Genomic DNA, 14,053 nt, shown 5'->3' on the forward strand with positions numbered 1-14,053 from the left:
AAGTTTAAGTATTGATCAAAAACTGATTTGTGCTTGGTATGTAGATGGGCAAGCAGAGATTTCTTGTTTCTAATGGGATTTGTGCAAGAAAGCACCACTCATGACCATCATGTTTACATAATAACATTTCAGTATTTGTTTTTAAACTTAGTTGTCATATTTTACTGCTATTTACTGCATTAATCTATTTTGCATAGCAAAAGCCATGATATGGGTTTGGGAATACCAAAATGGAAATCAGAGTTTTTGAGTGAAGCAGAGTTTTTACAAAAAAAGTAAAAATACAAATGAAAATTTGCTCCGGTGTTCTATTTTGTACATCATGCATGTATTGACAAAGGAGTGTGTATTTATTTCAACAAATTGTGTTCTAGGCATGAACCTCTGGTGTTATGGGAGTTGTCCATTTTCATACCAGTATTTTATAAAAATATTATGATCCCACTTTATATTCTTTGAAAATACATCCAGGTATTAGTATAGATTACTCGTATAATTTTATAAACATATAGCTTTATTAAAATCTATTAAATTAATACTGTTTTGGTTCATTTGTATTAAAACTCACAGGACATGAAATCGGTAAAATAGCCATGCTATTAAACAAAAGACTTTAAAAAAAGTATGCTCTATTTCCATAAATACTTGACTATATGTATTTCAGCAATTATTTACCACAAATGTATGTTTTAAAAGGAATGAGACAAAAAATTTAATAAAATAATGAGAGAAATGAATGTTAAACCCTGAGAAACCTTTGCTGTTGTTCTGCATAAAGGACTATTATGATAAATAAACACATTTCAGTGTTTTACTTCTTGGAAATAGAAAACTATGAAGATGGATCCATATGAACCATTTTAAATAACATCCTTTTAAAGGTTGCACATATATCACCAATGTCTTCCTTTTAAATATTCAGTTTTGAGTCTACCACACCAAAGGTTTCTACATAGTTTACAAAACAAAAAGCAAAAGAAACAAAAAGTAGCTTTAAATATGCTATTTTACAAGAAAATACAAGATCATTTGTTTTTCTACATATCTCAATTCAAATATAAAAATTCATTACATGTGGAATATGAATTTATTTCAGATTTTATATGGGATGGTTCAGTGTCTTGACACAATTCTGTAGTACCATTTCTCCATGTAAATTCAGAATAGCAAAAACATGAAAATAACCACGATTTGGTTTTCAACATGTGCACAAATATAAGGATTTACAGACGCTTAGCCAAAGCTGTAGCTTGTATGCTAAATATCTGCTTGTGAATAACTGTGTACTTTATGTATTTTGTGTATAAAATGGAGCATGTCACATAGATAACCCCATCCAAAATGTCTGCAGTTCTGGTCTCAAAGCTAGCATTGTGCTCCTTCTAGAGTTCACAGAAAGGGCTTGTGGCAGAGATTTCTGTTGTATTTGCATCGCTAACACCACACATTAGCATCTGACGAATTTGAATAAAACTGCAAGTGTAAATCCCCGGAGTTATCCTGTGACATACCTTCTTGGAACTCATGTGATGACATGGGAAGGTGGAGAAGACTGCAACCTGAGTCAAAGAATGCTTCAGCTCTGGGAAGAAGCCTTACAGATACAAGAGCAATGCCTTGTAGCAGAACCTTAGGCAGAGGATTTTATTCCTTTGAGCACGCAGGGCGAGTTGGCAGTGCCACTGGTGATGTGAACAGTCCCAAGCCAAGAACAGACGTAGGCAAGAGGCGACATTGTGGTGGAAGACTCTTTCGGGAAGATCCGCAAATCTGGCCATGGACCAAGGGAATTATTTTACATCACTTGAGATTTCAATGCAAGGCAACAAAGGGGATAATGAGTCCAGCCCGCATCCCTTCGCTCTTTCCCGCCTTGCATGCCCACCAAACATGAAATGTTTGCCTTTTCCCCTCAAACGTGATGGTTGCTGAACTTATTTTTAGTGTCATTTGATAAGCTTCCCTGCTCGCAGAGAGACATCCCACTGACCCAGCCACTGGTCATTGTCTATACCGGTTCCCATCAAAGTAGGCGCACTTTGTCAGGTTTCGACTCGAATATCCATTTTGCATCTGAAGTACAGTATCGAAAGTGACTGGATCATTTGAGCCTTTTTCTTCAGCTGCTGCCTCTTTCCTCCCCCACAGTGTTTCCACTCACGCTAACATAATTTGGCATCGCCGACGTGACACAACACTGGTTTTTCTAAAAAAAATTATAATACATACTTTGTCAATGTCTTCCGATGGCCGACACGCGTATACATTTAATAGATATACTGTGGAAAGGAAGGTCTCGCGCCTCTTCTCTTTCTTTTTTTGGCCCCGGTGTGGAATCCTCGCCATAACATGGTACCCCCCTCAAAAACCAAGTAATGCGCATACAGTAATAGGTCATTCAATGTCAAAAGGCATAAAAAAGATGAGCAAAACCTTCACAGGCTGCTGCTTGCTGTTGCCTTTAATTATATTAATTAAACTTTGAAATTCTCATGCAAAGAGAGTTGCTGGCTTGTGACGCTGAAGAGCCCTTGGAGATCTGGGGAGGAGGGGAGACGGACCCTGAGATACCAGCATTGTGGCGAGGGCTTTTTTCCAATCTTATAAACATAATTGTAATCATAGTAATACTACACCTAGAATCACTAGGTATGTTTACAAAGGATAATGTTTTTCTGTGCTACTGAGCACCAAGTGCAGAGAAGGGGGAGGAAGAACGCCAGCCAGTGCCAAGGCCTTGCAGCACAGGTCCCTCAATCTCCACGCAAGATCTCTGGTTACAGGCTGTCTTCCCGCAGAATAACGCTCTATTAATTTTTTCTTCCTGTCCTGCGTGCATAATGAAAGAAAGGTGTCTCCTGAAACTAAAGGGCAAAGTCTTGCTTGCCACCAATACCTTGGGGCACCATGTCTACGGTTTGTCATGCATGCGCACTGCTCAGTGTTAAAGTGACAAGATTTTCCGTCAGAAGGTTCCCGTAAGGCACGATCCGAGGGGGGGAGGAGAGGATGGGACTCAGACAGAGCTGGTGATACGACATCGCTGTAAGGCCATCAACTCTTACATTTTTCCAGGCCTGGTGGGAGTTTCACTCTCCCGCCTGTGGCAAATACTTTCCTATTTAAATAGGAAGTGCTGCCTTCGCATCCAAGCGACAATGCCGCTCCTGACAGAGGCACATAAAGGCTTGGTAGGTGCAGTTCAACAGCAATAACAAGACCAAGTGGCAGCGCCTTTGGTGCTTCGCCCGCGATTCCTGCAGAGCCTTTTCAGAGGAAGGCTGGGCGTGCAAAGCCAGAGTTCTCCGTACTTTACGAAGGAGAAGCGTAAAAGAAAATGGCGGACGATGGAGCTTAGTGCAGCAGCAGGCGACTTGTGGTGGAACCAAACGGAGCGAAGGTTCATGCAGAGAGGCTGCAGCGGCTCTGAGGATTCTCACGGAAGCGCTCCATTGTCTTCCCTTTGTGATGGCTTTTCGTCCTTCCCTCACTGAGACTGAACGCGGGTGAAGTTTATACATCGACCCTGAAAGGACAGAAGAGAATGCAAGGGTTACTGTGCATGACTGTAATCATTATAAAATATATATAATATAGATCAGAAGATTTCAGATGAATATCAGGAAAAACTTCCTAATGATCACATCAGACTAGCAATGGAACTGATTGCCTATAGAGTTGGTGGACTCTCTGTTGTTGGAGATATTTAAGAAAAGTCTGGTCAGCCGTCTGTCAGGGATGCTTTAAACTGGATTCCTGCACTGGACAGGGAATGGGCTTTGATGGCCTAAATGGGCCTTTCTAATTCTATGAGTCGATGGCCTACCTGCCTCTAATAGTGTTTTATATCGGTCATACAGCACATCTCTGTATGTTTGATTCCCACAGCCAAGAACTTGAGTGTTTTGACGGACATCCCCTTTCCATTTTCACATGTCAACCAAGGAGAGATCACATTAAGCTGAAACGAGCTAAGTTTTTTTCAAATTAGCAAATCACACGTATAATGACTATTCAAGTATCAATACACATGTGCATGGTTCATATTTACTGAAACTCAAACAACCTCATTCAATCTGAAGTTTGATTCTGAATAGCACGTGAAGTGAGCAAAGCAGACAAAGTCCCTCTGAGTTGCTGATGTGACAATGCGTGTTTGTAATTTGGCCGACATTTACATGTGAATGTTGACAATCTCAGAATTCTGACAAGGATCGAGAGCCCAGAGACTCCACGGTGAATGCTGACACTCATCTAAAGGTGACTGTCGGCATCCATTTGCGCATGTCGTCAAGAAGCATGGGGCGGCATGCATCTATCCTCTATTTTCAAGCATTTGTAAAATCGATTGGAGATTTGGTAGTATTCGCAGCCCGTTGTACACAGGTGCCGTTCTTAATAATAATACCAAACTGCCAAAGGTTGGCATTGATGGAGTGTGTTCAGGGATTCCCAGTGGTTTGCATACCTAACCGGCTGCTTAACAGCAAGATGTGGTTTGCCACAGCAAGGGTGGCTGCAGGGTGGGTACAGCTGGCCCCTGCCACTGGTTCACCCTGTGGCCCCAGCAGTGGTGGGAGTGATGAGGTGGCACAGATGCTTCTCCCAGAGGCAAAGGGAGGATGCTCAGAACTGCTCCTGCTCAGGACAGTTTGCCCCGTGTTGCCCTCATAGTCCACAATTCAAGGGCAAGCTGCAGTGTCTGACAACCTGGAGGGTAAGTGTCTCATCTCCTTCTCTTGTACATGGAGGGAGAAAAAGAAAGGGCTCAAGCCACCCTTATGCAGACTCAGTAGGTCTGCTGAGTGCAACTCAGTCCTCTGTAAGCCGTCCAGAGACTTTCAGTAATGGGACAACACAGAAAAACTTTGAATAAAATAAAGAAATAAAACCATGGGAGGCCTTTATGAGCAAATGCACCAACAAACAGGAGCTGCCATTTGCCACTGGTCTACGAATTCCAAAATACCAAGGAGCTTTGTGGAAAAGAAAAGTGAAGAACTTATTTTTATCCAGAGGGTGGGGAAGATGCAAGGAACTGTACATGAACAACATGATTCTCAAGAATCTATTAGGAGGCAGTAATAATCCTGACAGAGCTGCCCTAGTCATGCTAAAGAAATGTAACCCTATAGCGTAAACCTCTTTTTAAAAACACTTCTTGCATTTCATTGGCAATATAAAGTTGAGGGTTTGCTTTGAATCCCTGTGAGCTTAGGCTGCTTCCATACACAGCTGTCAAGCCACAGAGCCATAATACTCCACCGCTGTCTGTTTTGGATGGCAGAGGTTCTGAGCTCTCTTGCAAACTGCACCCTTTAACACTGCAAAGTGTATCCATTTTTTCCTGATGGCCAAACAAGAGGGATCAGTTACTTAGTGTTCCACTGGAGAGACACAAGAGGGCCAGAAATATAAAATAAACCTCTATCGGGAAGGACAAAGTTGCAAAGATAAGACTGGAAACAAATGTTTTGACTCCAAATGCCCTAAAGGGTGATGTGGGTCAAAGTAACCATGTACGAAAAGTAACTGAATGTTTTCTTCTTCTTATGTTTTCCCTTTTTGATAGATGTATCCTCTTTTATTGAGTATTGTTTCCTGCTATAATGTTTTTTGTTGCTAAAAAGCTCATTGTATAAATCAGCCACGCGTGATGATTATAGCAGCTCACTCGATATTACTATAGAGGCTTTTTGCGAATGGCACAGCACAAAAATGTTCTAAATAAATAAATAAATACTAGCATGCACCTACAATAAAGAGTATTTTTAATTCAAAATGACTTGGTGTCGCCTGCCTCTCATGCTCTGACAATGGTCAAGGGGGACTTCTTGTGGTCCTCAACAAATTCGGCAACCCAGATGGGACCCGTCTGAGTCCCTGCCCACCACTTTGACTCTGCAGAGTGCATCCTTCATTTGAGGAAGCCTTGCCTGAAGCCAGGACCATGTGGCGGTGATAAGGCCTTGTCCATGGAACCAGCGCTTGCCTAAGAATGAATCCAGCTACATCACCTACCCTTTGAGTACGCTGATGAAATGCCTCCGTGTTCGTCTGTTCTCTGTATCTGCATGTGCTATGCGGTTTCCATGCATGCACCGCACTGGACTTCCGAGCCAGACAAGCCATCTCTAGGGGGCTCCACCTGGCAGCAGAGGTCCGTGGGACACTGGCCTCAAGCTGCAAAGCTGGCAGGTAAAAGTGCCCCCAACACCCTGAGTCTGGTTCCCAGATTCAACAAGCACCTCGTGCTGTGAGATGGCTGGTGGGCTCTGGGATCGGCTGGTGGATGACTGTACATGAAGCGGCTGTCAGGCGCATTGTTCAGGGACTAGAAGGAGATTGTCCAGAACAACACCTTAATCTTGAGGCTGGTTGTCTGCGCTTTGGGTGGAAAAGGGAACAGGAGTAAAAGTACAAGTCCTGTACTTGTCCCAGGTGTGAGTCTTGTTTGTGGCAGATTTGAGTCTTGCCTGCACCATCCTGGCAAGATGCTCATGCTTGGGTGAGAGTCCTGGGCAATGTCTGGGTTACAGTCCCAGGACATAAGCTGATTCCTTGGGGGTGGGAGGGGAGGGGAACAGAAGCAGGTTCCCTTTTCCAAAGCAGAGAGGGGAAAAAAGAAAGAAGAGAAAAACAGGGGCAGTAAGAACAATTCCTGGCTGGGTAATTTACTCAGCTGAGATAAAATTATGGTGCATGGTATGATTGTTTTCTCTGTCCTGTTCTTCCTGCACAGGTCCAAGTTGCTTTCTGAACATGCATCAGATCACCTCCTTTGGAGTCTTTCCAACCATTTTTTAATTCTGCAGGACTTGGACCTTTCCCAAACCTGCTGATACCTCCCTCGTGCACATTTTCTTATGGTACCACTTTGGCAACATGAACATAAACATTCTCTTCAAAAGTCTGGAAATAATGGGTCAGTTATTAAATTCCAATATTTCATATAAAAAGACATTTCTTGCACTTTTCAGGGCCATTTCTCTAGTGAAACGCCATCTATGTTTTTATCAGTTTTTTCCTTTTGTCCCTCCTGCCCACTGCTCTTTTCTACTAGATTTTTTATTAACTACTGTGATCTTTTTATTCTATACATTTAGAAATGGTACTTTTGTTTTATTATGTGCCTTATGTTTAGTTGCTCTGGAGTCATCTCTGAAAAGCAGCTGATCGATATTTTAAATACATTCCAGAATGGATAGAATTCCCCATTCCAGATTTCCTTCCTCCCAACACTTAAACTCAACAGAAAAATCAACGAGGAGTTGGGTTTTCTTCTTCTCTGCATTACTACAGTCTGTCAATGTAGTGACTTAATGTTACATTCATGCCCTCATATTCAATTAAACAATCAATACATCCAATTTGAATTCAGATGTATTATGCCTTGTAAATCATTGGGTCATAAACCTTAACAATATCAACATGTCATCAGTGCAAAATTGAACTAAATTAGTGTCTTAGGGCTACAGTAATTAAAACATGAGGTATGCAAGCATCCCATGATAATATCATGAGAGATTAAGGTATCCTGTATGGGTCCAACATATTTCAGTAGCCAGATTTCATTTCATGGCTTAAGCATGTGAGTTTCAGACCACAGCATTCCAAGGGACAACCCTATACATGGTTAGACCAAAGTACGTCCTAGAAATCCCATGGTTGCTGACTTGGGAATACTGGGAGTTGGAGGGCTTCCTTTTGGTCTAAACATGCATAGATTGCATTGCAAATGTTTTAAGACATTTAAATTGAAAAGGGGAGAGAAAGAGTGCTTGCCCTTAACAAAATTTTGATGTTTCATTACTGGCTGCAGAATGCAGTGTTTGGAATCTTCTGTATCCATGAGCAGCAGAACTTAAAAGCCAAACAAAACACATACAGCCCTCTCTGCCATCTCAGTGATTGGGTATGCTCAAAAATGACACCGAAAAGCCAAAACAGAAGCAGACAGAAAAATGGAATCTTCTTTCATGGGGGAAGGAAATGTTCACAAAACGAGAGGGTAGATTCTGCCACAGCCTTGGCTGTACCTCTGCAGTGGGGAAAAGATGCGTCCACAATCACGCCTCAGAAATGTTATAGTTGGAAGACCCCAAGAAAGGCTCTGAACCCTGAAATATGACACATGCTGAGCAGAAATTTTCCAGAAAGCACTTTTCTCAGAAAATTTTGGAAATTTTCCTTTTCTTAATCCTCCAGAAAGCCAGTTTGCAGAATGTTTGCCAAACTTTCTCCAACGTTTTCTTGCTGGGGCTGCCTTCAGCTCACACCCTAGAATATTGCTAGGTTTTGTGAAGGATGGAGAATGGGAGTTGTTCTGTCAGCACAGTGGCTGCCGCTGTCACTGGGAGCACAAAAAAGGTGTACTAGCAGCACCAAAGAGGGAGAAACAAAGACTGAGCAGCAACTTCTGCCAAGGGTGAGTTGGACCTGCGAGAAACTGTACGGAGTTTCTGAATTTCCTCCCCCTGGAGAAATTCAGTAAAATGGCTCACTTTCTCTGCCCCCCCCCCCCCCCCCCCATGGGATGGAGAATTTTGAGCAGCCATTTGGGCCCAATTCTACTTTTAAAGATGATCCTAAAAAAACAATTTCAAGTAATTTTTCAAAGCTGATGTACCTGTGAGTGCTGCTAAGAACAATTTCTGAAGGTTTGATAGCCAAGATTTCCCACTAAATATGTTACATTTAAAAGTGACACCACCAACCCACTCCTGAACTTAAGCAAGTGTCATGTTTTCCCATCCATGAGGCACTAAATTTCTTTGGGCATTAACATTTCCCAGAGACTTTGCTGAATCTCTGCACATTTCACTGCTACAACTGTTTGAACATTGGCTTCACCTCATAAATATTTGCAGACACCTGCAGTTCAGTTTAAATACTCTACCCAAACACTGAGATCCAGACTGATATATTTACTTTGGAAAGGGATTAGTAAACACTGTCATTCACTGTGACTTTGAAATGTGCCCAAACTTTTCAATGGATACTTCCTTCCATACATTCTCTTGCTGGAAAAAAATCTTCCAGGAATAGAAAAACTTGTTTGTGTGCTTCAAATTGGCTCATACAATCAGTTCAGCATCTTATTATAAAAGAAGAATTGCATGGACTCTGACGGATATAGAATGAAAGCTTACATTCAAAAGTATTCTTCAACCAAGGATGGATGGATCTTTCTCTTTCACTTTCTGTCACTTAAACATTTTTCAAACATAAGTTCATTCCTGTATCAGTTTGTAAGAATTTTTTTAAATTCCACATGAAAATGTGAACATGAAAATGTGTATGCAGTTGCGTGCACACAAACATTTGCAACCATCTTTGTGCACATTTTCCCCTAATATATACAGTTTTGCAAACACTTTCCCTTGGTATAGGTCTTTTCCGTTGGAAATTCCAATCCCCTGCCCCCACTATAGATATTTTTGTATGGAGTTTCTCCAAACGCGTGCAATTGTCAATGAGTGACAGCATTCGCATTATAAAATTTGGCAACTGTGAAAACTGCATTTCAGTTTGAATATTGATTCGGGAGAGGCAAAGTAACTAGGATTCTTTTAAAATGTAAACCAGATTAATTTTGCCCCCTTCCCTACTCTGAGCCTGTACAGATTATGTTTTCACAAGACATCTGCATATGGTACACGTTAAAATCCTCCTTGTTGCTTAGTAGGGTGACACAGATGTGCACACTATCCCAGGATGAGAAGTAAATTGATGGAAAATTAATTAATTATTGGAAATGGGGCTCATCACACTTCTTCTGATCTCACAGGACTGGCCACTACCGAATCAAGATCTGGACTAGATAAAGCAATGGTGCTGACCATTAGGTTTGAGGGCCAGCTCTGGCCTGCCTCTGGTTTCCCACAGAGAGCCAAACCCCAAGCATCACATTACTGCTTCTGCCCTGCTAGTTATTCAGTGGTTTCCCCTCTGCTGTGCAGCACCCCTATTCTAAAAGACTTCCAAGGCATAGCTGCTGCCAGGAAGGGCTTTTAGCTGAAGGATCCTGGTCCTCCGGCCCACCCTCTTTGCCTTTGGCCTTGTGGACTTTTCTTATCTTGGGGACAAACAACAGGAAATGGTGATGTCCCATATGCCATGCTTGTGAGTATCCCAGAAGGAGCTGGGAAGTCACTGTTGGAGGCTCTCTAATGCTAGCTTTTGAAGAACGATGGATATTTTCATTATTTCTGCACTACAATGCCAAATATTGCTGCCCACTAAAATCAGGTCTTTTCTCACAGAAATTAAAAAGAACAACAGTGACAGTGAAGTACTTGCATAGTGGCAATGAATAAATAAAAGCAGGCTAAATCAGAGAAAGCTGGATAGATTTCCAAGCGGACAACATGCTTGACTCCATCAGCCTTGAAAACATGCATATTCGGACGATAGTGACAGAAGAAAAGCGGTACACATATCCGACTGTACCAAAATCATTACACAGGGGATGCAAAATCCATCAAGGCAGAATATCCCGGGAATGGGATGCAACTGCAGCTGGTTCAGGACACAATCCAACCTGGGTAATGAAATGAGCAATGTGTTGAGCCGGAGCTGGTGCAAGAGAGCCAGCCCTTTATTATCGCCAGGGTGTTTAGTTCACAGGCTGCTTTTAGAAAATGCTATTAAGGGCAGCTCTTTTATCCCCACTAATAATGCTTATTTTGTAACTGGACATATGGACGCATCAACCCTCCTGCCACAGAGCATAAAGCCGTCAAGTACATGTTTATCAGCGAGTTAACCTCGTCAGTGCCGGACCTGCAGAGATGACACAGGCGGGTCACACTGGCGGTACAGCCCAGCCTCCTTTGCCAAGCTCCCACATTGCTTGGAAAGGCAAGGATAACAGAACGGTCCCTGGATTATTCTAAAAGGTGCATTTGCACTTAATAAGACTCCCTGGGGAGACAATGGGAAAAACATATTATTTTCTCCATTTTACCTCTAAGGTGAAATGTTAGCACTGCACTGTGTTGAACACTGCCAGTATTAGTGAAAGCATGACCATGAGCAATTGCAAAGACCCCCTTCACTCTTTATACGCTAATGTTCTTTCAGTTCCAAGCCCTCTGTGCAAAGCCCGTTTCATTTCACTGTGAGCCCGAAATCTATTTCAAGCAGCAGCAACAGAGAATGAACAGGAGTAACAGTAATCATAAATGCGGTGATAATGCAATAGCAGCAATTATACAATCACCATTTTTCATATTACTGTGGGTGATATGGCAAAAGTAAGAGCTGTAGCACCTGTATCTGGAAGGAATGGGTGATTTCATACTTCTAGGCATGCTATGCCACAGGCCCCTGAAAAAGCCAAGCTGCTATTAGGGATGGGCAAGGACAAGGATGATAATATGAGCTAATCTTAAGTACCCTCTCCCACAGCCAGCAGCCTGTGCTCTGCTTCCAGGTGGGAAAGCAGCGTGAATACAATCATGGGAGTGAATTCAATACTACAGGAACTTCTCCCCGTATTGGGACACTGCCAATGTTAAGCAACACAGACAGTGCCGATGGCTGTTCTTCTCCTGCACCTTCCAAGCAGCCTCGACTTGGCTTTCTAAAGCAAAGCCTTTATGATTTTAATGAAGACCAGCCAGGCTGGCTTTAAAGCACACATGATGTTGCGGAGGTCAGTAACAAAAGAAGCAATCCAAGTTAGAACACTGTCCATTAGAGGAAGGCAGCTTGATGCTAAAGAAGCTGATTCCAGACTGAGTATGTCTACCCTGCCTCAAACTGGAGTGAGCAACGCCTGCCTCTGAGGCAGGTCGGTCTGCTACAGGGACAAGCACCTGGAGTGCCTGATACAGCTTAGTTTGTCTGCCCTCCTGAGTGGGCACAGTATGCTGGGATTCGTCCTCTTTTTCACTGGCCTGGTCACTGAGTATTTGGAAATGACCAGTTCTCAGCAACACCCTGGTTGTCTCTGGGTCGGCTGACCTTGGCCATGGATTTGAACCCTTCTTCCTTGCCTGACTCAGAATCACTTCCCACACCCCTTGAAAGCTCTTCTGTGGAAAGCCTGGGCCCAAATCCAACAAACAAATAAATAAGGGACTTTGATGTCTCGGGGAAAGTGCTGCATTAATGAATATTACACATGGCAGTACTGTTTCCTTTTGTTAGTAACATTATTCCACGTTAACTGAACCTACAACCTGCTGAATTAATCCAACTGCCAAAGCATATAATATCTTTTGCAAGAAATGACGCTTATTTAAACATTATTAAACACGATCTTTACTTCTCTTCCACCATCTACCCAAAGAAACAGACAAGCCTGCCATTTCAGTAATATTAGAAAGGAGCATGCCAGCAGCTAAATTATCTTTTTAAGTGTTTCTAGACGATGCTTTCATTGAACTGCTGCCCTGCCTCATTCACAGAATCTTACAGGGTGAGGTCCAGATACCATGGTCTTTCACCTACGACCCTCCTGTGCTTTCCTTCCACTTTGTGTCTTTTCTCTTCAGAAAATCCACCGAGCAGAAAAAAGACAGAATAGGAGCCTAATGCCTTCTAATTAGTAGCACTAGGACCCTTCCATCTGGAAGCACCTGAAATATAATGAAGCCAGAAAAAGCAAGAAAGATGGAAGATATACTAGCATGTGGTTGCTAAACGCCAGAAAAATAACCTAGTCTTGGATTTTAACCAGTCAAGGAAGAACCTTCAAACGAAAGAGAGCTGAACAAATCTAGCAGCAGTAGCAGCAGCAATAGATTTTCTTGCTTGGCAATGGATGAGAAAGCAGCGGGGACCCTTGCACAGAACAGCCCTCTAGGTGCCACTATCGCACAGCTGCCACTTCTCCAACAAAAGCAATGCCTCTGTTGTCAGGGGCTGGAAACTGATGCACTGAAATGCTGAGCACTGACACACAAAAGAATTCAAGTGCCAAGCTACTTTCCCATCCCTCACTGCTGGGCTTTGCTGTTTGGTTTTGTTCGTACCTCTTGTTCATCATGTTACGTTTGATACAATAAACACCTATAAAAGATTTGGCATTTTCTCTTTGAATGCCTAGATATTTACTTATTTAGGATGCTGACTGGGGAATGTTGGGAACTGTTGGATTTTTTCCTGCCTAAATATGCAGAGGACTTGGAATATCGCTATCCTGCTCCTCAACCAAAGCGACTCTTGGAAGGGTTGACCAGATGGTCCCTAGCAAAGACAGTCCCTAGCCACAACATTTGTCTTTGCCTAGGAGGAGTGCAGGACATGTTAAGAATTTCATGGCTATCTCGTAGGGACAGTTGCCTGGGACAATTAGGGTCAAATTCAGCACTTATACCGGGGAGGGGGAAGATGCTGGAACTAGATGCTGGAACTAGAAGCGCAGGTCTGGCGCTCCAACAGAGCCAAGCTCAAGGAACCAAGGTTCAATCTGGATGCCAGGAAGTACTTCCTGACAGTTAGGACCCCTTGGGCATGGAATGGGCTTCCACGAGAGGTCGTTGAGGCCCCATTGGTGAGGGTGTTCAAAGATAGGCTGGACATGCACATGGTGGGCATGTTGTGAGTGGAGCTGGCTAGAGCCAGGGGTCAGACTAGATGGCCCGGGAGGCCCCTTCTGACTTGCTCTGTTTCTATGTTTCTAAATAATGCAATATTCTCCTGAAAACCAGCTGCTGGGGAGAACAAATGGGAAGGTGCAATTCACAAGTGGCTTTTGGTTGGTCACTGTGGGAAACAGCATGCTAGATCAGATATGCCTGAGGTCTGGTCCAGAAAGGCGTGATGCTTCTGGTTGAGATACTCAACCTTTAGGGCACAGAGATGGTGCACGCCGCTGCCCCTTCCCTGCGCAAGTTGCAGCACCGGCCGGAGAGAAAAGCAAACACAGTTGGGAGCAGGCGTTCGGAGGATGTGGCGGCCACGGCTCTTGCCCAAAAGCGGATTCTGCCAAATGAACTGAATTCTTCGCATCTCGTTGGGATTTGCACTGCAAAGAAGCATCCTGCCTCAGATGGGGACCGCCGGAGTAACATGTATGGGGAGCAGGATTCGGTCACAGTCC

General features: G+C 43.2%; 1 protein-coding gene across 1 annotated transcript in view; it reads right to left on the reverse strand.

Moving 5' to 3' along the window:
* Positions 1-493: 493 nt before the first annotated feature.
* ANTXR2 (ANTXR cell adhesion molecule 2) overlaps positions 494-14,053 on the reverse strand; it is a 133,520-nt gene continuing 119,960 nt past the window's right edge. The window contains exon 17 of the mRNA XM_044428233.1: positions 494-3,526. Coding sequence (XP_044284168.1) covers positions 3,488-3,526 — 39 coding nt within the window. The 3' untranslated portion in view covers positions 494-3,487. The remainder of the gene's footprint in view (positions 3,527-14,053) is intronic.

This window comes from Varanus komodoensis, unplaced genomic scaffold (genome assembly GCF_004798865.1).
Source record: "Varanus komodoensis strain SLA01 unplaced genomic scaffold, ASM479886v1 scaffold2, whole genome shotgun sequence".
NCBI classification, from domain to species: Eukaryota; Metazoa; Chordata; class Lepidosauria; order Squamata; family Varanidae; genus Varanus; species Varanus komodoensis.